General features: G+C 36.9%; 2 protein-coding genes across 3 annotated transcripts; one reads left to right on the top strand and one right to left on the bottom strand.

Moving 5' to 3' along the window:
- Positions 1-564: 564 nt before the first annotated feature.
- LOC103716586 (magnesium transporter MRS2-I) lies at positions 565-25,851 on the bottom strand. Of its 2 annotated transcripts, XM_039128952.3 has the most exons (11): positions 25,184-25,851; positions 25,039-25,068; positions 23,839-23,986; positions 9,862-9,983; positions 6,932-7,006; positions 5,512-5,739; positions 5,294-5,338; positions 1,840-1,884; positions 1,700-1,729; positions 1,340-1,459; positions 565-1,244 (listed from the first exon to the last, which is right to left on the bottom strand). In XM_039128952.3, exons 1-11 carry the CDS (start codon positions 25,448-25,450, stop codon positions 1,158-1,160), a joined length of 1,197 nt encoding a protein of 398 aa, XP_038984880.2. In that variant the 5' UTR covers positions 25,451-25,851; the 3' UTR covers positions 565-1,157. The 2 variants fall into 2 exon arrangements, with proteins under 2 accessions (XP_038984880.2, XP_038984881.2); XM_039128953.3 differs by lacking the exon at positions 25,039-25,068 and having other exon boundaries at positions 25,184-25,751.
- Positions 14,205-17,294, top strand: LOC120111575 (zinc finger BED domain-containing protein RICESLEEPER 2-like). The gene has a single exon (XM_088721640.2). The coding sequence runs from the start codon at positions 14,654-14,656 to the stop codon at positions 16,178-16,180; it is 1,527 nt and encodes a 508-aa protein (XP_088577766.2). The 5' UTR covers positions 14,205-14,653; the 3' UTR covers positions 16,181-17,294.
- Positions 25,852-27,608: the final 1,757 nt, after the last annotated feature.

Below are 27,608 nucleotides of genomic sequence, written 5' to 3'. Positions count from 1 at the left end.
ATATAATTATTTTACTTTACTATATACTTCTCTTTTTAATATTACATTTTATCTAGCTAATCTCTTTCGCAGAATGTATAAGCCAACTTAAAACATTAATAAAATCTAAAAATATCATAGAAGTACATCAAATTAAAAACCACTCTTAAGCATTCATATTCGGCACATGCAGCACACAACCTTAAAATGAAGTCATATTCATAAATCTTAATTTTTCTTTTTAACTTCCATACTTAATGCGCATTACATTATCCTTCTCATGCACATATATACGTTATTTACCAGTAGGCTTTTTCATTGAAACAACAGAATATAGATATATATAACTATTGATACAACAATTTAGTTTTTTTTTTTTTTTTTGATTCCCTCCCCCCCCCCCCCCCCCCCCCCCCCCAAAAAAAAAAAACACATCTTAGATGTGCTTACTTGGGCACATGAGAATGTTTTCATATAAACATGTAATATTGTATCAAAACAGCTATCTAGTATTTGGAAAAATTTAAGATGGAAAGAATGCAATATATGGTCCTGATACTAAAATATTGCATAACCCAGAAGCAGTTAAGAAGCAAACACTTCCATGAGCTTTTCTTTTATTCTGTCTTACAGTAGCAATGAAAAATATACCGTAGCAAAGAAAAAAAAAACACAAATATTTTGCTAACATGTCTTTGATCAGTTAGCTGTAAAATATCTGAAATTATTCATACAACATATATATTTGCTGCCTTAACCGGCATCCTGAAATAAATTATCTGACAAGGAAAATTCATAAATCGACATGTTTATGAATGAATAATACAACAACAGTTGTAAAGTTTGCGTTTAGGGATTTGAGACCATGAAAACTGGAAATTGGAGCTTTCGGTCAAGAGTGCTAAATCCCGTCCCCAACTTTGGATCCGCTAATCCAACAGAAACTTGGAACTCTCATTATACAGGCTAGTGAATGTGGGTAAAATTATGAAGAAGGCAACAGAAAGGTGATGTTTCTGAATGTGGTATAATGATGGATTGGTCCAGCAAGGCGAGCAGGTCATTACAATGGATGGTAAATAAACCTTGGCATGAGATACCAGGTGTCTACCTTCTTGATTGTTTGGAGAAGAGGGTTGACATTTTAGCTCCTTTAACTGCGTGTAACTCTGCAATGATCAGGATCCAACAAGACCCTTGTGGCGAGCATAAGCAACAATTACGATGAAAAGAATGGCACATGCTAGTCCTGATATGATGACCACCTGTTGAGCAATCCAAAAGGAAGGTGAGCCAGATATTGGCAATAGATGTACACCATCAAACATGCCTTCTTTTTCGCTGATCGTTAGATGCTTACCCATTTGAATAAGTATCCATGGCTATCATTCCATGAGTATGGGATATTCATTCCAAATATCCCGCCAACAAGTGCATAAAGTGAGAGGCAAACGGTGCCTGAACTTAAAAACAACTCCAGCTGCCACATTATACAAGAGAAGAATTAATAATATTAAAACAATTAGAATTACAGTATAGGAAAAAAAAACATTATAAGAAATTAAAACCAGCCAATTGATTAAAGACTAAACAAAGAAATCAGAGGGGAGAAAACATAAGAGTAGAACAATATAAGAATTGACGACTGGTATAATTCAGACGCTCTATTATTTATTGCAATCTATAGTAGATGAGAATAAAGAAAAATTCAAAACATCACCTGAATCAATTGATTTCGATGGTTGTCAAGCTGCAACCACAAGAATTTATAGCGGACTCAGAACATGCATTTATTTTTATAAGTCACAAGTCCTAATGACTATTGATATCATCTCATGCATGCTAGGAATAAGATAGTACCTGGATATTGATGTAGTCCTCTGTGTCATCTATATATTCACGCAGCTGAAAAGAAAATTAAGAGCAATTACCAGAAATTCTGTAGTCAAAAAAAAAGAAATGCATGAAGCTTATTCCCTCCTCAAACAACAGCTCATGGAGATCTAACCATGGGTTAGGAAAGATGCTTATGACCAGGGCGTGCACCATGATGCTGTATCTTAAAATTAAAAAAGAAGTGAACTTATAAATTTGGCCTAGAAAAGGAAGAGGAAACTGGTGGCTCAAGATCAGTAAAACTGACTTCAACTATGTAGATAGATCTCTAGAACCGACTTTGATTAGATGGACCAGACTTATCAATGCAGTCGTGATCTTGTTTATTTCTTCTGCCCATATGTGCTCAGCCTATTACTTGAAAAATAAAAATTGAAGAATATAGAAGGTGCTGACATGCGGAAATGATGAAGGATATGTAAACATAACGAAATGATTGGGATGTGTTGGGCATGCTTTTCCTTGTAAAATACTTGACAGAATTTTGACAAAAGACGACATGAGACTGCTTTTGTGCCTTCACCACTCGAGAGGGAAAATATATACTGAAAAAGATTACGTAACAGCATGAACAAAGGGAGAAAGAACAAACATGAACCTGTAAAAGGAATAACAAAAAGTTTCATGGAAGCAACCCTCATCAATTCCAGCTTCACTTCAAACAAAATGCCACTCTAAACTCAGAGAATGCAGATGTCTAGGAAATTGAAGGGATGTGGTTATTTGACTGCTAGAAGTTCGAGAAAAAAACAAATTTCTTCAGGGTTTTAGAATTAGATTTTTTTTGGCTCTTATGCGAGATTTTTAAGTGGAAAGAGAAGAGAGCTCCATGGACTAGATTGCAACTTGTAAACAGTGGATTGCAAGAGCAGAGCCAGGTTCTGTAATATGGAAGCTCAGATCTCTTCAAACAGTCTAGTTAAAAAATCGAAGAAGTACGAAGTATATTCCCTAATTCTTTTCCACTAGATTTTGTAGACCATCTCTTTGTGCAAATCATGCAGAAATATCACGAAACTATCAAAGTTTAAAGGTAAAGACTGGCAAGTTTCACGGAAAAGGTGCAGTTTTCAATTTTTTTTCCTTGTTTCTAACATGACTTACAATTTATACCTCACATACTCACATAATTATATTGACATTTAGACTGTCATGTTAATGAGCACTTAAACTTATGTGAAGCTCGCATATCTAACATCTTTAGATTTAATGTCATTTGACTAATTTATAATTCCAGTCCAAAGATCCTTCATACTTAACAAACTCATATAACACAATATAATTCAAGGGTCTAATATGTGTGCCTGTAAGTAGGTTTTCTTTTCATTCTAGCATGCTGATCCTTTTTTCTTTTACAGAAAAGATACTTTAATTTCTAGCCGAAAATATGTAACTCAAACAGAGGCTGCTGGAACTGCAGAAACTAAGATGCAGAAACCAGGGTTTAGAACCTTGCACCTTTACAGAACTCACGAACTCCATCATGCTAACATAGTTAAGGAGCCGCTTCCAAATTACCTCCAGTAATTTTGTGGGTACCAAGAAGAAAATATAATACATACATACATACATATATAGATACATACATACATACATACATACATATATATATATATACACACACATACATACATACATATATATATATATACACACATACATACATACATACATACATATATATATATATACACACATACATACATACATATATATATATATACACACATACATACATACATATATATATATACATACATACATACATATATATATATATATGTATGTATGTATATACAAACATACACACATATACATATATAACATATATACAATATACATATACATATACACAATATATATACACACAGACACATACATATAAATTTATCTATATATATAATATATACATATATACAAATGTATTTTATATATATATATATATATATATATATATATATATATATATAAGTTTGTGGTAGTTTCCATTATTACTACCAAAGCCTGTAATCTAGTATGTCTTGTTAAGAGCTCATCAAATATCCAGTACCTTCCTCTTTGATAGAAAAGTTCTGCAGGTGCCTTTTTAATGATTCCAGCGATCAACACTATCCTCCCACTTGCCACAGTTTTAGAATCTTAGGCTGCATTTGGAAGGTGTATGGAAAATCTGGAGTAGTTGGGTTAAATAGAGTAACTTTGAGGGGAAAAGGGAGGGCAAAATTGTTCCACCATTTCGTAGAAATAGGTTATTCCTGGTTTAAGTGCAATAAATGGATTAGGAGAAGAAAAGCAAGAGCATTTATGATGTACCATTTTTTGTAAAATCCCATTATGCCCTTCTAAAAATGTAGTTTAAACTATACGCTCAAATGAATGTTTGGCTATAAAGAGATTGAAAAAGTGGATTCAAAGCCTTTTTCTCTTCTTTATTCCTCAACCAAACACAGCCTTAATAGCTACCATTTGTTGTAGTTTATTATCCTCCTCCAACCCCTTCTCCACATATTCGACTTCCAAGCCTTATCACATTTGTTAGAATTTTCTTCTGTATTTTATCTTCTCCTTTTCTTCTTCATATACAGCATCTCATAGTAAAATACTATGAGAAATGACACGCTCATAATTAATTACAGAGCTTAATCACATGCTGTTATATGTAAACCATCTAAGCTAAAAGTAGCGAGCATATTCAAAACAGAAACAGAATTATTTCTTTTAAGAAATATTGATAAAATTTCAGCTAAAGATGCATCAATTCACATGATTTCTTTGTGTAATATGTCTCCTACCAAAACAACAATTGTATAAAATGATTCTCAGAATAAAAAAGGCCTACGTCCATGATATGTCAATGTTGCCATCAGAGTTACACATCAAGTGACATTCACTTAATGCCTTGAACACCCACTCAATTCATTTCCAAGATCGCATATCAATACTGGCACCACTAAATGACAGAAAATTGGTTCATAGGTTACATTATCTTAATAACTTAGCGATCATCCAACTCAATTAAACCATTTAAAGGCCGGAAACAACCTGAGAAATCTTCATGTAGCTTACTGTGGATTGCTCATATTAGCACCACTAAAGCATGAAAAGATAATTGGTCCATAATAAGAGCTTACAAATAATCCATATTTGCAAGGATATCTATGCAAAAAACCCTTAAGTATATTGTTTGATAGTCCAATAGTCTAGTGTTTAGCACCAATGCAACAACAGCATTCAGGAAAGACATAATGTATATTTACACCAATTATATCAATCATGAAGAGGTGCTACCATGGAGAGCACAACGTATTGGTGGATACATATCGAGTTTACCATATGGACTTTGAAGCAATTGAGGAACAAATTATTTCAGATTAAGAAACACTTGAATAAAAATCACATATTTCAATTAATTACTTACTGTGGTCAATCTGTTCAACGTGCCATCAATTTGCATGAAGTATGCCTGCATAATATAGAGAAGTAATATTTAGAAAAAGATCTTATGACAAGCAGGAATTTCCATTCATGTTTGCATTCTCTCGTTTTGTTTTATGACAAGCAGGATTTTCCATTCATGTTTGCATTCTCTCATTTTGTTTTCAGGACAGGCATGATTTAGAAAACTGTTTTCATGACCTCTAGTAACATTTCCAGCTCCTCAACATCATTGTCATTTCCATGTATTGTTGCTGCACTTGCCCTGCTTGCTCTAGATATCTTTGACCCTATTGTTGGTGAACCAGGAAACCAGCAGGGAGCACCAGAACCACTGACAGGGGAGGATGCTCCAGCCAATTTTCTTGACAGGTAAAGATCTGCCATATCATCATCATCATCCAGTAATTGTTCAAGCTCATCTCTTACCTGGCAACGGCAGCAAACTTGGTGATAAAGCAACAGAAAGAAGCGATGAAGATAGAACTCATGCAATTTTACTAAGGAAAATATACATAAGCATCATAATGAGCACCGGTCAGCCATTGTGTAATATAATTAAAGAAATATTATGCTTGAGGACTTCTTCATAAGATTTATTTCCAAGGAAAGAAGCAAAGATCAAGTTGCTAAACTCATATAGCTCAAATTTTGAAAATCACATGTATGGCTCCGCTCAACAGAATACACATATGTAGGTGCATATAGATACATGTGGATGTGTGAGTACAACTTAAACACTTATCCAAGCCTTCTTAGAGTCAGCTAGATAGATGGATCCTCATTATCATAGCTCCTATCAGTATTGACTTCTAAGTGAATATCCTAAACCAATTACAAGTTGCCACGAGCCCATTCAAGGACAGGCCATGAAAGTCAAATCGAATAAAATTATTTTGAAGCCCAAGTTCAAGAGTTTGGAGCTTTCCTTTCTGAATTTGAATTTCAAATGGCTTAATATCTCGTCTACTCTGAAACTCATCTTGAATTATGGACGTCAATGCTGGTTAGGCGGAATTTTGATCGAGACTTGATAAAATTGCTTGTGTTAAATGCATAGATTTAAAGACTTCCTATATTTTGATAGTAGTTGCTAGTTTGAATAAAATTTTAGCCTTGGGATTTTAGATAAGTTTTGCACCTTCTTGTTCTGATCTCCTGGATGAATTCATTGGTGGGACAAGCATGTTTACCAGAAAAAAAAACAAATCGCAGATCAACAATCAGTAAGATATAGTTGGTTAGCACTGTTGATATGATAAATCACCTAGCAGAAATTTTTTGTCCAAGTGATGGGAGCTAGAAATGCATGTTGCCTTATCAACATTCCTCAGTAGACAAAAGACCTCATGAGCATTGGGATTGGTTTATTAGACAATGCTGCTGAGAAATGACAGATGGGTAGAGTACTGCTGCATTATTCTAGTAATAATATAGATAAGCAATGATAAGGCAACCCAAATCCTCTCCTCTAGAGACATCAACAAAGTTGTATGATGTAGATATTTATACGACCACAAACAGATGTAGCAAAAACTGTTTCTTCATCTATAGAAGAATACCAAGAAGCAGTTACTAGTGAAAGTCAGGAGGAACAAACATGCTAAAGTGGAATATACACCTTTTGAACCCGAGCAGTCAATCTAGTCATTGCACTCTTCAGCTTCCGAACTCTGTCCAAGTTACGGCTACTAATCTGCAAATTATGTTTGCAAATGATAATCAATTCCCCAAGAGAAGAAATAGCATTTAATTGGGAAAGTAAGCAATAGATAGAGAATGAATGAAAATCTGGATCAAACAAGGCAAAGAGAAGAAAAATTGAGTCTGCAAATTAGAATGTTTTTTCTTTCTTTATTACAAAGTGTCCCACAAACAAATGGTTGACCCCAAATTATACTGAGGTGTCATATATTAAAGGAAGTATATAAATAGGAATACACAGATTAAGATACAATAAAAAACTTGCAGGCATTATGTTCAGTTGATAAACCACATAGATTCTCAATTTCCTTGATAATTATTGGTTGCTACTGCAAACCAGTGGTACATAGTGATAAATGCTGCTTGAGATATCATAAATTAAACTTTTTGGACTAAATTCATTAAACGATTATTATATCTCAGGAGGTTTCAGATATCCTATTAGGAAAGTATGCTGCATAGACCAGTGTTACCTGGACTTGCATCCAGCTAAAGAACACTACAAGAAACATTGTCAAGGATTTGTTTATGTATCAGACAACTGATACAGCTCTTGAATGATACCCACCATGATGACGTTGAAGAAGCCTTTTCTTATTCAAAAGACTTGGTTAAGGATCTAGGAATTATAAGAACTTTGTGCAATATGATATAATTATCTACAGTTAAGAAAATTCAGGAGTGTGGACACATATTTTCACAACAATATCATTGGAAAGGCATAATAGTAACCATTTCTCTTTTTTTCCTTTTCTTGTGAAAGCATTTGATATATGACATGCAACCTGCCAATGTCCTTAGTTTAACAAAAAATGATAAGATATATAGCACATCAACAATTTCATAATTCATGATTGATATGTTTCTCCAGTTTTTTAAGGTCTAAAAAAGCATTATCAATTAACTAGATGATGTAGTCTCAAAGCTCTATCTTGTATATAATTTTTATTTTTTGTTGTTTCTGTGCTTTTCATCCAAAGCCATGTTTAGGCTTGGATTGTCAGTCGAGTCATGTACTAGGACTGCCAAGCAAAAAAGGTCCACCTAGATGTAATAGGAAGCCTAACCCAACCCCAAGCCACCACACTTAATGACTTGAGCCTTGGCCTTTCTTCAATGCCCACAGCCATCACTCATCTCTAGGAACGGAGGAGGATGGATGATAGTCTTGAAAATAGAATTGTGCATGTTGAATGTATGAAAAAAGAGAAAAGGAAAGTTAGAAAAGAAAAAAAAAATATACAACATAAATCTGCAAAAATACGCAAAAATCTGCAGAAAATAGCACAGAAAAAAAACACTATTCACGCGAACCCTGAGAGACTCTTTTTCTTCCACTTTCATCCTACTTCTTGACCTATTTTTTCTTGGAGCCACCTTCTTAACCTGTCGTCCTTCATCTCGATATCTTGGTGGAGCACGGTCTGAAGATTCTCATTGGATTGGAGGGACCAAACTCGCAGAGGTAATTATCCGACTAGTTCTATCACCATCTTTTGCCCAACCCACGTTTCTTCGTTCATCAATCATTATCTCCACCCATCATCATTACTATCGTTGCCATCTATCACATCCTTGAAATCCGAGATTACTGGCAATATTTTTTTTATTGTTCTGTTGTAGTTATTTTCAGTTTGCTGCACTAGTATTTCATTATTAGGCTTCATTAATAAGATATCTATCATGTTCTGTTTTGCGTTCACATACCTCTATGATGGTCTTTTAGAATGATGAGTATTTGCTGAAGTGTCTAATCAATCGCACCATAATTGATTATTATGAAATCAATGTATACCTATAGTAATCGATTATAGATTGCACCACTAGATTTAACACCTTTCAACATAGAAATCAAATAAGTACTATACTAAAACTTTAAAAATAGAGAGTGACATCATCACACAGTTATAAATAGATTGGTAATAAGTTAGCTCATAACCAAAAAAAAAAGAATGCAATATTATCAATCAACAAGTGTCACACCTTGCATCATTCATGTCAAACAGCTCACTACTGCTAAGTTGATTGAGATCAAGAGTGATAACATTATGCTAATATGAATCAGTTATTAACAAGAGTGTTTATCAGCAAAAGAAGTAATTTCCAATTATACAAAAGATAAAACAGCTTCATTCATATGATCTTTCGATTTTTCGACTCTATATTTTTTTTTTAAATTAATCACATATTTTAATGAAACTTCATTTTTCCCTATCCTCATCTCTCTCTCTCTCTCTCTCTCTCTCTGCCCCGCTCGCTCGCTCTTGCCCCTGCCAGCCCCCCCCTTTCTCTCCTTTATTCATGTCAAATGAGGCACTCTGGCTAATATGATTTCAAATCTCATGTCCATGTTCATGCAACATGCCATCAACAAGGTCAGTCATTAACATGTAATTACTTTTAATAGTTTTCATGTAATCATAATATATGTGGGACTATGCCTTCACTGACCCTCCGTTGGCGTCCCGCTCTCTTCCCCCTCCCTCTCTTCCTTGCTCACTCTCTTTTTTCTTTTCCTTCTCTGGCTCTGGCTCTGGCAATGGATTTCGTTTCCGTTGCCAGAACCGTACCCGTGAGCCACCGGTACGGCTCAAGATGGCCTTCTCGCCAAATTCGGAATGGTTCCGCCGACCCTGCCTGAAAGCAATTTCTTATATCACTATATGCAAAACAAACTACTCCATTTTAGCCTCCATGGCATAATTGTCCAAAACAAACAAACAGACTGTATGAGGATATGTGGCTTAGAAAAAGTGAACCCTCATGAGTATCAGGATTGGTAGCTTACTGATATATTTGTTTAAAAACATAAAAGGATGGACCACATAGATGCAAGTTTTTGCTCACCTTGGAAGTCAGTTCATCTAATGCCGGGTAAGCAGCACTCTCAAGTTCCGTGGTACGTGCATCGAGAAAGCTGCAAATTGCTTCTAAAGCAACTTCGAGGGCCCGAAATTCAAATGGAGACCCTATATTGCATTAAAATTAGAACAAATAAGAGCTTAAGCAAAAAGTAGTATATCTAGAGAAAGGAATCAGAAGTGGACTAGCATTTTTTATTTTATAAGATATTCAATTCTTTAGAAAATGTACCTAAACTGTAGAGTAAAAAACTATTTCAGGAATAGAAATTCATACTGCAGATTAATCAGATTTTACACTCATACAAATTTCCAAGCATAAACAGTAGCCACAATTAACAAGCCTTATCCATCCTAATAGAATTTTATGAATAACTCATCGGCTCTTTGCTTACTCATAATTCTATCAAGTATCATGGCTAATTTTGAATGACAACAGCCAAATGCAACCTCAACTTAGCTATCAGGTCACATAAGTGGAAATCTAGAAGCACAAGTCTCAACAGGAAGTATTGTTAACAGAACGCTTATAAGTGTTCCACTAGGGAGATTTCAATAATGTTCAGAAAATTATCAGACTTTGGTGGTTGGATCTACAATATATTTCCTTTTCAATATAAAATTGCAGAATTTATAGAAATGACAGGATTAGATTAAGAAATGAATTGTTAGGACTAATGAGGTCCTTTTATGGCATAGATGAGTTTTTGAGTTATGATTACAGATTATTATGATAAAACTTTAGTCTGACACAATATTCTAATTTAAGATCAATAGAGAAGAAAAACAAAATGCAACTTTGAAGCTAATGTGTAGATATGTAGGAGTTTCTTTTCTTCACATAGCATGTAATTAATAGACCTTTGATTTCACTATAAGAATAGCATTGCTTCCCACTTCTTTCTGGCAAATGTAAAAAAATGCAACCTCGAGCTTTGCATTGTCCCCACAGAAGTCAAGAGGAAAACCGCCAAGTTTGGTCAAGCAAATGGAGTTGATTGCATTCAATTAACCCCAACATCTATCAAACCGACTCTAACAGCCTAGTTGGCAGCATACTTAATTGAATCAGAGTGAAATTGGATCGCTTTGGCATGTTAAGTTAGGACTCGGTTTGAACCAACCCAAACTGCTTTAAATCGAGTAGAATTGACTAGTTCCCTCGGTATGACTTGCTTCAAGTCAATTCAAGGCATCTCCTTACCAAAAGAGAAGGGAGCCCTAGGATGCCATTCTCCACTCTTTTCTTCAAAAATCATGAAGAGAAGGGTGGCATTTGCGAAGAAAATTAAGGAAGAGAGTTTTGAGCCCAAATCTAAGCCAAATCAGGAATAATCCCCTCCGTCATCCTCATTCTTCCCCTTTTTCACGTTTTTATGATTAAAATAAGCCAAAAATGGTAAAATCAAGCAAAGGCAAATCATGTCAAAATTTTGTATCTCGGCATAATTTCATGATATGTTGTAGATCTAAGAGAAAACAAAAAATCATAATTTTTTATTCATCATATAGTGTTTTAAATTAAAAATATATTTAGGTTTTAAAATAATAATGAATAAAATAATATTGAAAAAATTTAAAAATGATAGCATATTTGGGGGTGTGCATGTTACTTGCTATCTTATTTTAATAGTAGTTTATTTAAATTTGGGCATAGTTATGACTCCCAAACCTAAAATCAAATTTAAATAAATTTTAAAAATAAGTTGTGACTAAGATTTAGCCATGGGATAAAAAATGTATATAGTAACCTTGGTAGGTTCTCTATTAGTCCAAATTAAAATTAATTTTTAATAACTATTTAAAATTTAAAATTATTTTTATTTAAAAATAACTAAAAATATTTAAGGATTATATAACATGAAGAATTTGTATTCTATCTATATAATTTAGAAGTATTCCACCATTTTTTCAATTAGAATGTAAATTATCTAATTTTTAAATATTCAATAAATTAAATAATTATTAATTCAATGATAAATCATGAAAATATGGTAATGAATGAGATTGTTTATAATGTGTTTGTCAAACTCGCAAAAATGAATTTAGAAAAAAGGATAAGGATATCAACATCAATTGGGAGCATGGTCTTAATCTTAACCTAGTAGTATTGGAGGTGCAAGTGGTATGATATAGAGTAGACGGGAGATGAGGTAACGAGATTGAAACAGCATTTGACTGGTTCCTACCTTGATATGACTATATGTAAAATGTCTATAAAAGATCAAACAGTTGATAAAGAAATACTTTTATACAAGGTATATCGTACCGGTCCGAACTGGACAATGCGGGCGTATCGCATCGTACTAGTTCGGTACCAATACTCGATACAGATGGCGTACCGAGTGTCGGTACGCCAAAAATATTCCGTACCATACCGTACCGACACTGTGTTAGTGTGGCACCGGTACGGAGTCCGGTACCAAGATGGCGGACCTTGCTTTTATGACTTTAGGGAGGGCAAGAAAAGGGTAAAGAAATAAGCAAAGATTGATCATCGGATAACTGAACTACCATCGCATCACCCCAAGAATCTGCGAGACTATAAACTATAAAGTGTCAGATCCAAATGGCATGCTGGAAGCCCAGATTCAAGTTGCTATACAGGACAATTTGAATGATTAAGAGCAAAGGGAGGAGGTTGCAAGACACAAGGCATAGTTTGGGCCCTCATAGTACGAGTAGGGCTGGAAGTGGGATCGGGCCGGCCCGAAGCCCATCGGGTCAGGCCGCGTGCGGGCCGGGCTATGGGCTAGACCCAATGAATTTCGGGCCGGGCTCGGGCTGCAAACTTAAGCCCAATTTTATTTCGGGCCGGGCTCGGGTTTCCCATTGGCCCGGCCCGGGCCCGGACCAAGCCCGAGCCCAATGCCAGCCCGAACCAAGCCCAAAATCACGACCCGAATTGCATTTGGGTAAGTTAAAGACTTAAAGTTGGTAACCGGTTTAGGGCTTACGAGATTTGGGGATTTTATCAAGGTTGCCGTCTTGCCGAATCGCGATTTGCAGAGGGCCAGAGGCTCGTCGACCGTCGTCGTCGTCATCTAGGGTCCGGTGGAGGCGTGGAGGCTCGTCGTCGTCATTGTCTAGGGTCCGGTGGAGGCGTGGAGGCTCGTCGTCATCGGCTCGTCGAGTGCAGAGGCGAGACGAGAGCGGGGGAGGCTCGTCGGCGGCGGCTCGTCGAGTGCTAGGGTTTCTCCGCTCGTCGTCGGCGGCTCTCAGGTTAGGGTCCCTACTTCTGATTTTGATGTTTTCCTGGGATGATTAGCGGATTTCTCGCCCCTCACCGTCACCGATGCCCAACCTCCCACCTCCTGCTCCGGCGTGCGCTCTTCTCTCCCGCCAACGCCTCATACACCCCCTTTCCCCCCACCCCCACTCTCTCTCTCTATCTTTCTCTCTTCTCTCTCTCTCTCCCTCTTACCCGGCTCTGTTTGTTGAATGTTGATGCATATGATGGCTATAGATTGCTGCATAAGTGGTTATAGACTATAGTGCTTTGTTATTATTTATTTGTTTATTTATTTATGGGTTCAATTTTCAAATGAGTTAGTAAATTTTTAGTTGAACTGGCAAGTTGATCATCTTTGTTATGTTATAGCAATTGGAAGTTTTCATGCTTTTAATTATGATGCCTGCTGAAGAGAATTGTTACAATAGTTGCAATTGTGGCTAGATTGCAATTTGAAGTTTAAACTTTAAACATTTGATTCCTCATGGGAAGAAAATTAAAAGTCCAGCTTTTGGCTTTCTGTAATGATTTTCGTGGTGGTTCTTGGTGAATTTCAGGAAAAACAAGTCTTTGAAGAGTAAGCTGAGCGCATGGAAGAAAAATGTGTTATGATGGAACAGTGATTCCAAGTGTTACAAGTAACAGTTATGATGAGATGAGTTCCACTTTTTTATATGTTAGTGATCATGATTTATGAACTAGCTATTGATATTTGTAATGGGCACCAGGATTTACTGCCTATTGAAGAATGAACTCAGCTGAAAAATTCAAAACCAAAACTGAAACTCTTCAGTTTTGGATTCAATTAATTTAATATACTTTTCTGTTTTGACTGCATTGAAATGTAACATATGATGATATGATGAACTTGTAAACAGAGACTGCCTTGAAGTTCTTGCCCCTACAATGTTTGGACTGCTCCAGGCTATTTAGTTTTGGTATTCCTATTGCTGTTTGTTAGTTTTGGTATTCCTTGCATTGTCAAAGTATTATCTTCAATATTGGCTGCACAAATGCACTTATGTATGTTTTACATTTGAGTTGGCTTCCTCTACATTTTGCAGTACCTCTCTATATTGGCTGATTGAAGATTTTTATTTTTCTATTTGGGCAGATTATTTTTACTAATGCCTCATTCTAAAATGGGTGAAATGAGATTGTTGAAGATTTAAAGGATGAGGATGATGGAAATGAAGATACTGTTGAAAATGATTGTGACAAGAATTCTAGAAAAAGATCTTGGGTATGGAATCACTTTATTGAGGAAAAAAATTCTGAAGGGTCAATAGCTAAGTGCAAATATTGTAAAAAAGTTTTAAGTGGGAGCACTAAAGGAGGAACGAGTCATCTAAAACGCCATCTAGAAAAAGTTTGCAAGAAGTATCAAAAGAATCCGACTAATCAGTTGCTCTTACTACCAAGTTCAAAAGATCCGATAAAGGCTTTCAAATTCAATCAAGAAGAGAGTAGAAAAATTCTTGCAAAATTTATCATATGTGCTGAGCTTCCATTTCGTATTGTTGAGCACACTGTTTTTCTGGATTTTATGAGATCTCTTCAGCCATTATTCAAAATTATGGGTCGTAAGATTGTAAAACATGATTGTATGGCTTTATATCAGGAAGAGAGGAAAAAATTGCAGGATGTATTCAAGAACCTAAGTTCTCGGGTTAGTTTCACTACTGATATTTGGACATCTAATCAGAAAATTGGTTACATTTCTTTCACAGCACATTATATTGATTCTGATTTTGTTCTACATAAGAAGATTATTAGTTTCAAGAAACTCCCATACCCTCACACCAGCTTTGCAATTGAAGATGCTGTAAGAAAATGTCATGTTGAATGGGAATTGGATTGTAAAATATGTGCTATTACTTTGGATAATTGCAGCACAAATGATGCTGTAATGAGAAAGCTCCGAGATCACTTTTGTTATTCAATGTTGTTTAGTGAGGAGTACAGTCATATTAGATGTTGTGCACATATATTAAATATTATGGTTCAAGATGAAATGAAAATCATTCATGAAGCTATTGAATGTATAAGAGAAATTGCTAGATATGTTTCTGCATCTCCATCTCGAATGCAAGCATTTAATGAAATTGTACAACATATGAGACTTCCTGCTAGAAAAGGACTCACTTTAGATGTTCCTACAAGATGGAATTCTACTTATGAAATGTTGCATGATGCACTTGGTTATAAAGATGCTCTTATTAGATATGCAACTGAGCATTCATGTGTATGCCCCACCAATGATGAACGGAAAAAGGCTTCTATAATTCTTAAATTTTTAGAAGCCTTTCTTGATTCCACTAAAGTATTTTCTGGTTGTAAGTATCCCACATCCAATTTATACCTAAAAGAAGTTTGGGGAATTAGGGCTTTGTTGATGGATGAAAGTATCGATACTGATGAAACAGTGAAGCAATTAACAAATGAGATGCTAAAGAAGTTTAACAAATATTGGTCTCAGTGCAATAATTTGTTGGTAATTGTTTCTATTTTGGATTCCAGATCAAAGTTGATATTTGTAGAGTTTTGTTATCAAAAGGCATTTGAGTTGGAGGAGTGCAAGAAAAAGATTGATGATATTCGTGCTTGTCTTTTTAAATTGTATAATGAGTATGTAGATGCAACAAGAATGCAGCCCTCTATGAGTTCAAGTGAGCGAACATCTAATTTTGGTGGACAAGGTGATATAAGTTCAGTTTCTTCCAAAAAAAAAATTGGTATGAATTTTGCTCAATTTAGAAGTCAGAGTTCTTCAAAACGCTCTAAAAGATCCGAGTTGGATAGTTATTTGGATGATGATGTGCTTCCTGATTTGGAGAATAAGGAGTTTGACATCTTGGCTTGGTGGAAGAGCAATGCAACAGTCTATCCTATACTATCAAGAATAGCTCGAGATGTTCTAGCTATTCCAGTCTCCACTGTTTCATCTGAGTCGGCATTCAGCACTGGTGGTAGAGTTGTGGATCAGTATCGAAGCTCTTTGAGCCCTTCTACCGTAAAAGCCTTAGTTTGTACCCAAGATTGGCTTCGTGAACAATATGATGAAGGTATATAAATCTTTTAAATTTATCTAATATTTTTTATTTGCTTATTGTACTTATAATTTAAACATTTATGATTGATTTGTGTGTTAACAGTTGCAAATTGCTCGAGTTCTGTAACGTTGAATGTAGATGACGACACCCTGGACTCCTGGAGTGGGCAATTTGGGAGAACTGAATGACAATACCCTCATCAGATCTAGTTCATACCTAAAGTATCAAGTATCAAGTATGTTTGTTGATGGAGTATTTTCATGTGGATCATGGTTATTTGTTGCAAAATTTTATGAGAGTTGTATGTTTTTGAACTGCAGGCCTGAAGCCGACTTCAGGGGGTTTCTCTATTACATGGATATGATGAATATATTATTGTGCAGGGAACAACGACTTCAGGCCGATGATTTTTTTTTATCCTCCTGTTTTTGATGGAATCCTTTTGTTTGGTTGCAGTTGTATCGTTGCAGTTGGTTGCATGGAATGAATTTTTTTCAAGTTGTCTTCAAACCATCAGATGCTATTTTGTTAATGATCTGTCTGATTGCCTACTTGGTCCATCTCATATTTGATTTAAGTTGAGTAGGTTGTTTGTTTGTCGACATTTTTGCTTGTATGTTTTCATGTACTTGTATTTGCACATACACCTCTGTGAAATTGTCCTCTATGCAGCCGTGCAGGTGATCTGTCATTTGAGCGTATTAACTTTACCTCAGTGGAGGTCCCCATACTTATTGATCAATACTTTTGTCCTGGTCAGCAATGCAATCCAAAGGTACGGGCTCCTTACTACAATACTACTACATATTTGTCGAAGCATGTGTATGCACGCCTCCACACATTATTTATGCTTGTGCTGAGATGTACAATGTCTACACTTTCTTGAAGACCTTAACTGAACTTGGAAAATGTACATACATTAGATAACCCATATCCATGTTCAAGTGTTCCACCAACATCAACTAGAAAGTAAAAACCAATCGGGCCGGCCCGTTGGGCTTGGGCCGGGCTCGGACCGGGCTCAGGCCTCGTTCCTGTAAAATTGTTCGGACCTCGGCCCGGCCCGAAGCCCGGAAAAAAATTTCGGGCCGGGCTTGTGTAGGGGTGTGGCCCGGCCCGGTCCGGCCCACTTCCAACCCTAAGTACGAGGAGGGTTCTGATTCCCAATCCGTCAAAACAGATCCAGGCTATAAGAGGAGCCAATCGATGAGAGAGGAAGTTAGCAAGGGTGGCAACCAAATAGGATCTATATTTGGGACTTTTACTACCAAGACGAGAAATAAGCCCAAATATATACCAGCAAGGACTACCATTCATGACTTAGATTCATGTATCTTTCCCACTAAAGACTCAAAATAGCAAAGATTGATTCTATACTCATCAAGGATAGGAAAAAAGACTAGTGAAGAGTAGAGTTGATCATGGACCGAGCCTCAGGCCTAAACTCTATTCATTTTTAATCGAGCTTCGGGCCGGCCAATGTAAAATTTGACAATTTTAGTGCCCAAGCCTAGCTCATGATCAGCTTTAGTGAAGAACTATAGCCAAATACCTACAAATGCCGTAGACAATAGCTGCTACTATTATGCTATTAACTCGATATAGAAAACCGATCAAAGTATTCATCATCTTGGGCCAAAAGATATCTATATGAGATGCTTGATAGTAACAAAGAAGAGCTAGAGAGATGGATCGCCTCGTACCATATCAAGTAGGACTCTCACAATGTGACATTAATGCATGATGGCCATATAGAACCCAATAGGCAAAGCATTATTAATTTTTTGATATATTGTGGCAAAAAGACATCCTTTTATAAGTTAGTTGATACTTCCGACAAGGTGCACAACACCCTGTACATCCTGAGCTTGATGGAGAAGGTAACTGATCAGATAGTGGAGAAGCATGTCATGCACGTGGTTGCCGATAATGGACCTAGTACAAGGCTGTTGGGGATATGTTGATGATCAGGAGGCCACATATTTTATGGTTCATGTGCTGCACGCTACACGGACCTGCACTAACGGACATTACTATAATCTACAAGGTGAAGAAGGTGGTGGAGACAATATGTAGGCCCACAGTCACATTTCGATTGCAAGTCCATAGGTTCTCCATTTTAACACCTGATTTGGCTGTATTAAGGTGATTAGGTCCTCCGCTAGAAAAGATTCCCTGAAGCGGATGTGAAGTAACCCAACCTAGACTTTTTAATCATAAAGTCCACGACAATATTCATTTTTATGGGGATCTATTTAAAAACCACAATGCTTAGCAAATAGAACACCATGTGCGAGCATGGCTTTAGTACCTTAATGCAATAAGCTCCTACCAAATCAGAATTTGGAATGGCTGAGTCAACTCAAATTGATTGAATTTCAAATCGATTCAGTGTTTGGCTAACACTTCCTGATTCCCAACTTATGCATTGGCTGAATCAAGAACTTGGATTTTTATTCGGGTTAAACTGAATCCTCCAACTCAGTTAGGTCATGTTATGATAAAATGGCTGATTAAGTTTTAATTAATTACATATTAAATATATCAATTATTGATTCTAGTGATCTAAAATAGCTGTATCAATTAAAAAAAGAAACAAGGTGTTGATAACACCAACCCTGAAGACTAATTAGGAAGGGAATATTAATCCTGATTGCTATATTAGCTATCCTGTTTTGTCATACACTACTACCACGATGCTGACCACCAAGTCACTTATATACCTCGAAAATGCAAAATCTTCAGCCCCCTCTTATTGGCAGCCATACAAACATCACCAGTCACACCCCCCCCAACCACCCTCTCCACTATCATTCATTACAACCCTGTAGACACTGCTGCCACCTCCCTTGGCTTATTCCCACCCTCCATTTGCCATGTCAGCAATCCACTATGAAGAGGTCCACCCCATCATCATTCATAAACTTCTTTGCCACCCACACCATTGCAGTTACCTATCATTATCCACAACCTACTCACTAGGGAAGTGCACACAACCAGCAGGCTCCACAATACTGTGTGCAAACACTAGCCATAGTGGCGACTAAACTTGCCAAATGAATTCACTATGAATAAGTCCATCCCCACCATCCTTCATAAGCACCTTTGCCTCCCACACCATTACAGTTACCTATCACTGCCTGCCATTCATGTTGCATAACCGTCTCATATTCCTCCACAACCCACTCATTAGGAAGAAGATGCACCCAATTAGCAGGTTTCATGATGAGTTGCATCCCAACACTGGCCATGGTAGTGACTAAACCTGCCAAATCAATTTCTGCATGCATACATGCATACATACATATACATATTCATAGATGCATGCATGCATGCATAAAATACATGCATACATGTGCACAAGTGGTAAAATGGTAGATTCGTATCAGATTTTAATGGGATGAAAATGTGGGTATGGTAGAAGATAAGTCGGATGGCTTTGTGGACAAGTAAATGTTGATTTGAACCATGAAACTTTTGTCCAATCCTGAGTTTTTACTGAGCTACAGAACACTGGCTTCAGAAATGGGTTATATATTATTTAAGAAGTATTGTTATTACTATATTAGTTTATTGAGTCCTGAAATTCAAGACTAGCCAGGGACTTGATGCATTAATGGACTGCAAATCATTACAATCATCTTCAGATTTAATTCTTTGTTTATATTGTTCTTTTTGTTATTTCTGACTGTTTAATCATAAAGTAGGTTTATTGAGTCAAAGGCAGATTAGAAGATTTCAAACTTTATTTGTTGACTCAATGACCCATAGTACTGGTATTAATGTTCGCTGATGCTACAATAACCATGAATAACAAATCTTACTTAAAAGAAGTAGATTTAGGATTTGTATTGCCTTATTAGGACTTTTTTTGGCTGATCTGTTTCCAAGTAGAGGAAATCTAATCAGGAAGGCAAGGTAGCTGTTTCAGGCCTGTTTTCTGGTGATTTTTCAGTTGTATGCGAATTTCAAAAGAAAAACAAGGCCACAGGCCCCTTGTTCTTCTTCTACTTAACTTTCTGTTTCTTTCAACAAATTTGTACTGTTCCGCAGAAACTGTTCTTCTACTTAATTTTCTGTTTCTTCCAACAAATTTCTGCTGTTCCACAGACTGTTTCAAAGAATAATAGATCAAGCTAACACAAGTTCTTTTGCAATTTATCATAAAAAGTAGCAGAAGAAACAATTTGACCAGATGAAGTCAATTCTTAATCCAGGTTTGGAGCAAATTCATATTGTTTAAATGCTCTGAATTGCAAGGGAACTACATCAAAACTCAACCAAGTCTTCAATTAGACACAGAAATCTAATCCAAGTTGAGTTTCTAGGCTTTTGGACATTTCTCAACATAACCAGAATAATTTGTGCAAGTACTCACTAAAAATTAACAATAGATGTTAAGATCAGATGTCCTGGGCATGGAGGTATCAATCTTACCAAACATGGAAGCACAACACCTAAAGTGGCTCTCCCCTAGATAGAAAGAAAAATCGCTTCCATCGAAACTGACTTTTTTGTTGTAGCAGCTTCCACATGTAGTCAAGTCATGAATATCATGTTTTCATAGAATATCCAGCGTCACATCGTTCCTATAGGAGATGACTGTTATTTTTCTTTGATTTGACAGCTTCTATGGTTAGCAATTATCTAAAGGAACAAAAACAATTGATTTTAAACTTCTAGACAAGAAATCTTCCACTGTGCAGCTTTAAGATTTAAAAAAATTATGCTATTGTAAGCACAATATTGTCCGGATATACAAGTAGAATTTATGATCTTAAAATGCTTAATAAGTACCAAAAATCCAGCTTGCCAATGCATGTATCCAATTTATGCGGCAGCACTAATGAGCCTTTCAAACCATAGCCTTTGAAAGCAAACAGTTTTCTCTTTCTAACCTAAAAGCTCAACGCTTGATATACCTCTTCATCTACATCACCATTGAGTGATACAATTCCCCAACTAATGTAACATGGAAAGGCTAGCTAGAAGGTCATTCATTCGGGTTCTTGGCCCGGCTCAAGTACCTAAGACCTCCGCAACACACACCTAATGTGAGATTAAACACATGCATGCATGAGTCCTTATACAAGGCCATTTACGCCTTAGCATCCTTGCTAGGAAAGACCTAATCACAAACATCATGACTGGCTTGTAGTTACCATGGAAGGACCCAAGCCGCAGTCTCCCCAGCTACATATGGGTCATGGTCTAGGTCAAATAATTTCTAACAACCTAGGACCTCACTCAAAAATGCCAGCCAAAATGTTATTAATAGGGGTCTCTGCCTTGCTTAAGTATCCATAATGGCAAGACCTCCCTAGAGCATACCCTATGCAGGACTAAACATACATGCACATGGGTCCTCACAGTATGGGTTACATGAGATGGACAAATAGTCAACAAATGGATTAGTATGACCAATACCATGACTATTTGACCTTCCCTATGAGCACAAGGAATATTAAGACAGAAGAACAAGAGTAAAACACATGAGGAAATAAAACTTGATTGATTTTTCCCCCAAAATTAACTTGCAAATTCATCATTTACATAGACCATGTTTTAATGAACAACCCCTAATTATAAAAGGAGTCCAAGTCAACTTAGGACATATTCGGCATCATCTTTATTTCTTATTTTTTATTTTTAAAAATAAAATTATGGAAATTGAGAAAAAAATATGTTTGGTACTATTGTTTTTATTTTTCTACTTTTAGAAGTCACTCTCATTATATCTAAAAAAAATGAAAGTAAGAAATTTTTTATTTCAATATTTTCCAAAACAAGATACTCATGTTTTTACTGCCACTACCAATACCGCCTCCATGACTACCACCATTGCCTCCCCTACTACTACTACCACTGCCATCATTATTGCCACCATTTCTACCCACTGCTACCACTGCCATAGCCACGCCACCACTACCATCATGGATACTATCGCTACCATCGCCACCTCCACCACACCACCACCATCATCGTCACCTCTGCCACATCATTCGTGTCCTCACCACAACCATTGCTGCCACTACCACCATAATCGTTGTAGCACCCACTACACCATTGTCTCTATCATTGCCTCCGCTGCAATGGTACTGTCTCCACCATGTCATGTTTGTTTTTAAATAACTGACCATATCAAGCATATTTTTATTTTTTAAAAAAGAAAAAAATATAGTTTTCTATTTCTAAAAGTAGAAAAAAAATGCTGCCAAAAGGTACCTATACATAACCTTTCTACAGTTTGTACCATGGCAAAACTTAACCCTTAACCTAGAACACCATGACTTCAGATACTTCTTATAATTATAAATCTCCAATAGAAATGATCTTAAAAATATTAGGCATAATATATTTCCTTAAACTTTCTTGTGACTTTCTAAAATAAACCATAAAAGGCTTTTGGTTTTGGAAATTACAATCGGAACAAACAAGTCATCCTCACTTGTAATGGGTCAGCTATATGGATCAAGTATTTATAGATAAGGAAACTTTTAATGATGAAGTCTCAACTAGCACCAACCCTTGAATTCCTAGCTGAGGCAACTTCAATAGGTGCTTTACTAAACCCAGAAGGCCATAGGCAAGAAGAGAATCATGAAATATGATCATGCAATTGCATACTACAAAGAGGTAGAGTTACATCAATTAGTATCAAGATCATAGTTAAGGCAGAGGAACAGAAGAAATGAAATGTAAGAGAAGGAAGGGTGCTATCATTGTGGAGTCCAGTAGGGACAAACTCAAAAACACATAAACACATTTTTTTAATAAAATTCTTACTTCAGCAATAGCCTACGAATCTTTATGCAATATGAACTGCCTATCTAGCACTCAGGACCACATATGGTCAGAGCTGTTCATGAACAGCATAGGATCAACTAGGTAACAGCTTGTTTGGGCTCCGCTCAGCTAGGAAACAGGCCTAGCTCAAAAAAACCCTAAATCTTGGATACAAGCTAAGCCTGAACATCAAAGGCTTGCAAAAATAAATAAGAAGATCGGATCAGCAAAGATCTCATGCGAGCTGAGCTTGAACATCTTTGTTAAGCTCCATTTGAATCCAAGCTGAACTTGATCAGACATTCTATATGGCAACCTGAGCCTAAGAAGCCTGCTACTAAGCTAGCTTGACTTGTTTGCACCTACTAGCATCTATCTTCCTGCTACAATTAACCTAAAAATAGACTTTTATAGACTTGTGTGTTCCTATATCTCATGACAAGTACCAACATTTCTTTTCATTTGCGTCCTATCCTAAAAGTATTAAAACAAATGATCAATAGGCTGCTGCACTTTGATCAAGGTAACATTTGATATTTTGGCCTTGGTTCTCCCAAAAAGCAGTTAAAATAGTGTATTACATTGTGATGGAACATTCAATTGTGACATTCATTGAACTTATTGTGTCATCCTATAGATTGACAATCCTGTTCATCTTCTGGAGAGGTCTTTGATGAGGCACAGAACATGTGTGAACTAAACTGTACAATCATGAGTCATATACCTTCTATTTAGCTGGCTTTCTAATGAAGAGGTGAAAAAAAGAGAGGGAAACAGAGGAGGCAAAATGTTGAGGATTTTTGCAGATAAGCAAGTGCTAGGAGGAATATTTATAATCAATGCAAGTTGACAAACTCAGAACTGACAAGGAATTGAAGCATGAACAACATACCATCTTCCTCCGCAGCTTCCTCATGTTGCCCACTCAAGTTCTCTCTCCCATCACCAAGCACTTGGTGAACATTTGCAGGAGGTAAGCGCCTGCGAAGCTCCTCAACTATTGGAATAACATTTTCATCCATAGGATCCCTAAGTAACACCTAATGCCAAAAACATCAGACTTAGAATTCTACAGTAAAAAGTCATCAGACAGAAGAGTATTGAATTTTTCCAAAAGAAGGAAAAAAAAAAGAAGTCAACTTTTCTCTTATGTCCAGCTATATGGTTCAAAATGTCCCTCATATTAAATGGATAAAGTTTGTTACTTAACGTTTAAGCTTGTTTGCTCTTTTATTTTTACTATTTTTGGTGTAGAAAGTTGCAAATTCAGGATCTTCCACTGCACAAATTTTTTGGGAAACGAAGTTATAGGCACGGAGGTTCAGAGCCAGGCTGACTACCCCAAGATAACTCATCCATAAACTAGTTGTACAAATAGCATAAAGAAATATAACCAACATTTATTGGAAAAAGCAACCGTTTACTGTTAATTACTATCCTTTGGTCAGTTGAGCCCAGCGAGAAAAGATGCAGCAATTAAGCGAACAAGGCTAGAATAGTAAACAAAGATGCTAAAATCTCCACTTTGGACCAGAAATAGTGGTAATCCCATCAGCGCTAAAAGGACAGACCCATTTTCATGGTTCAACAAGACAAAAATAGGCTCTCATTGACTAGCAAAGGGTTCAGAAAGCATAGTGGTATCAACAAGAGCATAAGAGGCGGGTGTAGTTCAGTCTAGACTTGGTATGTGCAGTAAATAGTTCAACCATTCGAATTTGGATCTTGACATGTTGGTTGTTATTACCCATAGGCATCTCACCAAGAAGTTGGCAGGCTCATCATGAATTAGGTCGGGGTGGCTGGTGGTTTCGGGATCCCGTAGCAACAAGTTAATGCTTTTCTGTATTTATAAAGGTGAAGTTTAGCATAGTAAGTATCAAATAACGACTCCTGGAACTAAAGAACTTCCTTTTCTCCATAAGTAGAGAATTTTACATTACAGAGCAACGTTTACTCAAGAAAAGAGTTAATTTATAGCCACTAAAATGCAAATTTTCAAAAAAAAAAAGGATTTTTGAAAAGTGCTCTTTTGTCAACAAAACATTAAATTTGCATTGATAAATGGAAAAAAATAAGCTTCAATTTATACCTCTTCTGCTGTGATTATTGCCTTGATGTGCTGGTTCCACGAATATAAAGGCAAATGAACCGAATTAGCACCCCAAAAAACCTAAAAGAATTCCCCAGAAATATAAAATTAAATAACAATTAACGTAATTCAGTACAAGAATCACCTCAAGATTGAGAACAATGGCCCTCTCCCGTCCCAAGATGGTGGAAGGGTACGAGAGGAGAGGATCCAAGATCCTCAGATCCCGAGCATGGATCTGAACCCGGTGCATGATGGCATATTTGTCGACATCCAGAATCGTCCCTTCCCCGGTGCAATCCAACAGGATCCAGCTCCTCGACACCGCCGTCTTCTTCTTGAGCGCGCTCTGTGCGTCCGCCACAGCGACCGCCGCGTCCCTAGCCATCTCCCCGACGGCCGGAGCAAACATATCCGCCCTTCCGGCCCTATAATTTCGAGGGTTTCTTCTCGCCGGCGCGGCTCCGAGAGGAGGGGAAGGAGGCGGGGGGTCACATCGCTGGAAACCCTACGTCCGAAAAGGAGAGAAATTTGGGGGATTCTTTTTTCTATTTGCTGATTATGAGATGGTGTGGAGTGGCCGGTGGGGCTCGGAAGGCCGTGGATGGGGATTTTTGCTGCTGTTTACGGAAAAGAAATGGAGGGTGGGGTGGAAGCGGTCCCTAGCGACGGCGGGAGGGATCGACCTTTTGTGGGGGAATCAAATTCTGTGCAGTATTCCTCCTCACCATACGATAGTTTTGATGCGAGAATTTCGGGCCATCCATTTGTGAAAACACGACATCATCTGATGTTGTAATATCAGAATATCTCGTCAGATGATGGACAATTTTTGTTAAGCAAATAGCAAACCTACCTACCACCAAGGTGGTAGCCTAGTGGTACTGGGCAGCAATTCTAACCATAAGGTTCCAAGTTCGAATCGCTGCGGCGACGATTAAATTGTGGACCGAAGCTCATTACTTTGGCCACTACTTGGACTTGTGGTGTAGAACCGCTCTTGAACCGCTAGTAGCCGGGGTGGTGCCGGGTGTGACGTACTCATACGTGGGACTCGAGCCAGAGCTCAGAGGAGTAGCTGAGCCGGGCCTACGGGTGGGGAGGGTATGAGTAAAACCGGTCGGGGTGCCCAACACACGGCCATTTCTGCCCGCATCGAACATTCTCCCGGCGGGGCGGGGGCCCAGTGGGGGCTGCTACGCGGGGGTGGGCTTGTCCCTTCCTCCCCCCTACCCCTTTTTTGCTAGCAAAAAAAAAAAAAAATAGCAAACCTACCGCGTGCAGGTCGCTAAAAATAAACTAACTTAAATGCTTGCATCATCCCAACTTAAATTGTTGGATAGAGATAAACTATATACACCAAGATGATAGCACGGTTAAAATGGAACTTAGTTTTCACCAGCACGGTCCAGATTCGAAACGCGCGGACATCGATTAAATGTAGAGACCGGATGCTTCCTGTCTTGGACATGCTCGATGGGACCACTATTTGGTCCAGCTGGCACTAAGGTGGCGCTGGGGTGACATACTCACATGTGAGCAACCACGGGTCGGAGAAAATATGAGTATATTGTCTACTCGCATCGAATATTTTCTAGTGGAAAGGAGGCCGAGTGGGGACTACTACGCAGGTGGGATTAATTCCCCTCCCCCCTCCTTTCCCTAGGCAAACTATATATAAATATATTTACTAAATAATTTAAATTCTTTTTGCTAATTTTTATTATATTTATTTTTATTTGATATTTTAATCTATAACTTAATAGAATGTTCGTCAAACCGTTAATTTTAATTGGATCCAAGTATCATATTATAAAAAAATTTAAAATTAACTAAAATAATTTTAAATGACATAATAGCTACATCCTCCTCTCCATTTAAAAATAACTTAAATTTTTAATGTAAACTAAACGATTATTTAATCGGATATAAGTCTAAATTTTAGAAAGTATTTAATATATACAATTGTTGTTATTTGTCATTGTACCAGGAAAATAATGGTTAAAATGGAAAGATATATAATACTTCTATACGTCCAGATCTTTATCAAGTGAATGAAAAAAATATTATGAATATTGATCAAATGGAGAACTATTTTCTAGGCACAAAATTTTGAATTTAAAACTAAATATATTATCTTGTTGAACAAATAGTTGGTGAATAAGGGCCATTATTCCCATTATATTATCAATATTATATATAATAGCCTTTTCCAAACCCATAATGGACCATATAAACGGCAGCAAGCCGGAAGTACTGTAGAAATGAAACGAGCCTGGGAAGCTTCCTCCAGCTTATGAATGCAAGACAATGGCCCCAAGCATTAGAATAGTCTTTTCTTTGGGCAAATAAAATCATTTAGCATTTGCTTGGTCTAAGCTGAAGACATTTTTAAACCCTTTCATCCAGGTCAAAAGACGCCAGCCACATTTAACTTATGATTAAGCAATGGCATTAGCTCATCCTCAACAGCCATTGTCATGTGGTTATGAGGGATTTCAGCTTCGTAATTTTTTTAAATATATCATTTTTGTATTAGTTTATTGCTGTAGCGGAACAAACCGTACTAC

The sequence above is a fragment of the Phoenix dactylifera genome, chromosome 5, assembly GCF_051530095.1.
Source record: "Phoenix dactylifera cultivar Ajwa chromosome 5, Ajwa_hap1_PhDact_Kaust_v1.1, whole genome shotgun sequence".
Lineage (NCBI taxonomy): Eukaryota > Viridiplantae > Streptophyta > Magnoliopsida > Arecales > Arecaceae > Phoenix > Phoenix dactylifera.
Note: the sequence above shows the minus strand (reverse complement) of the source record. Positions and strands in the feature narration are given on the sequence as shown.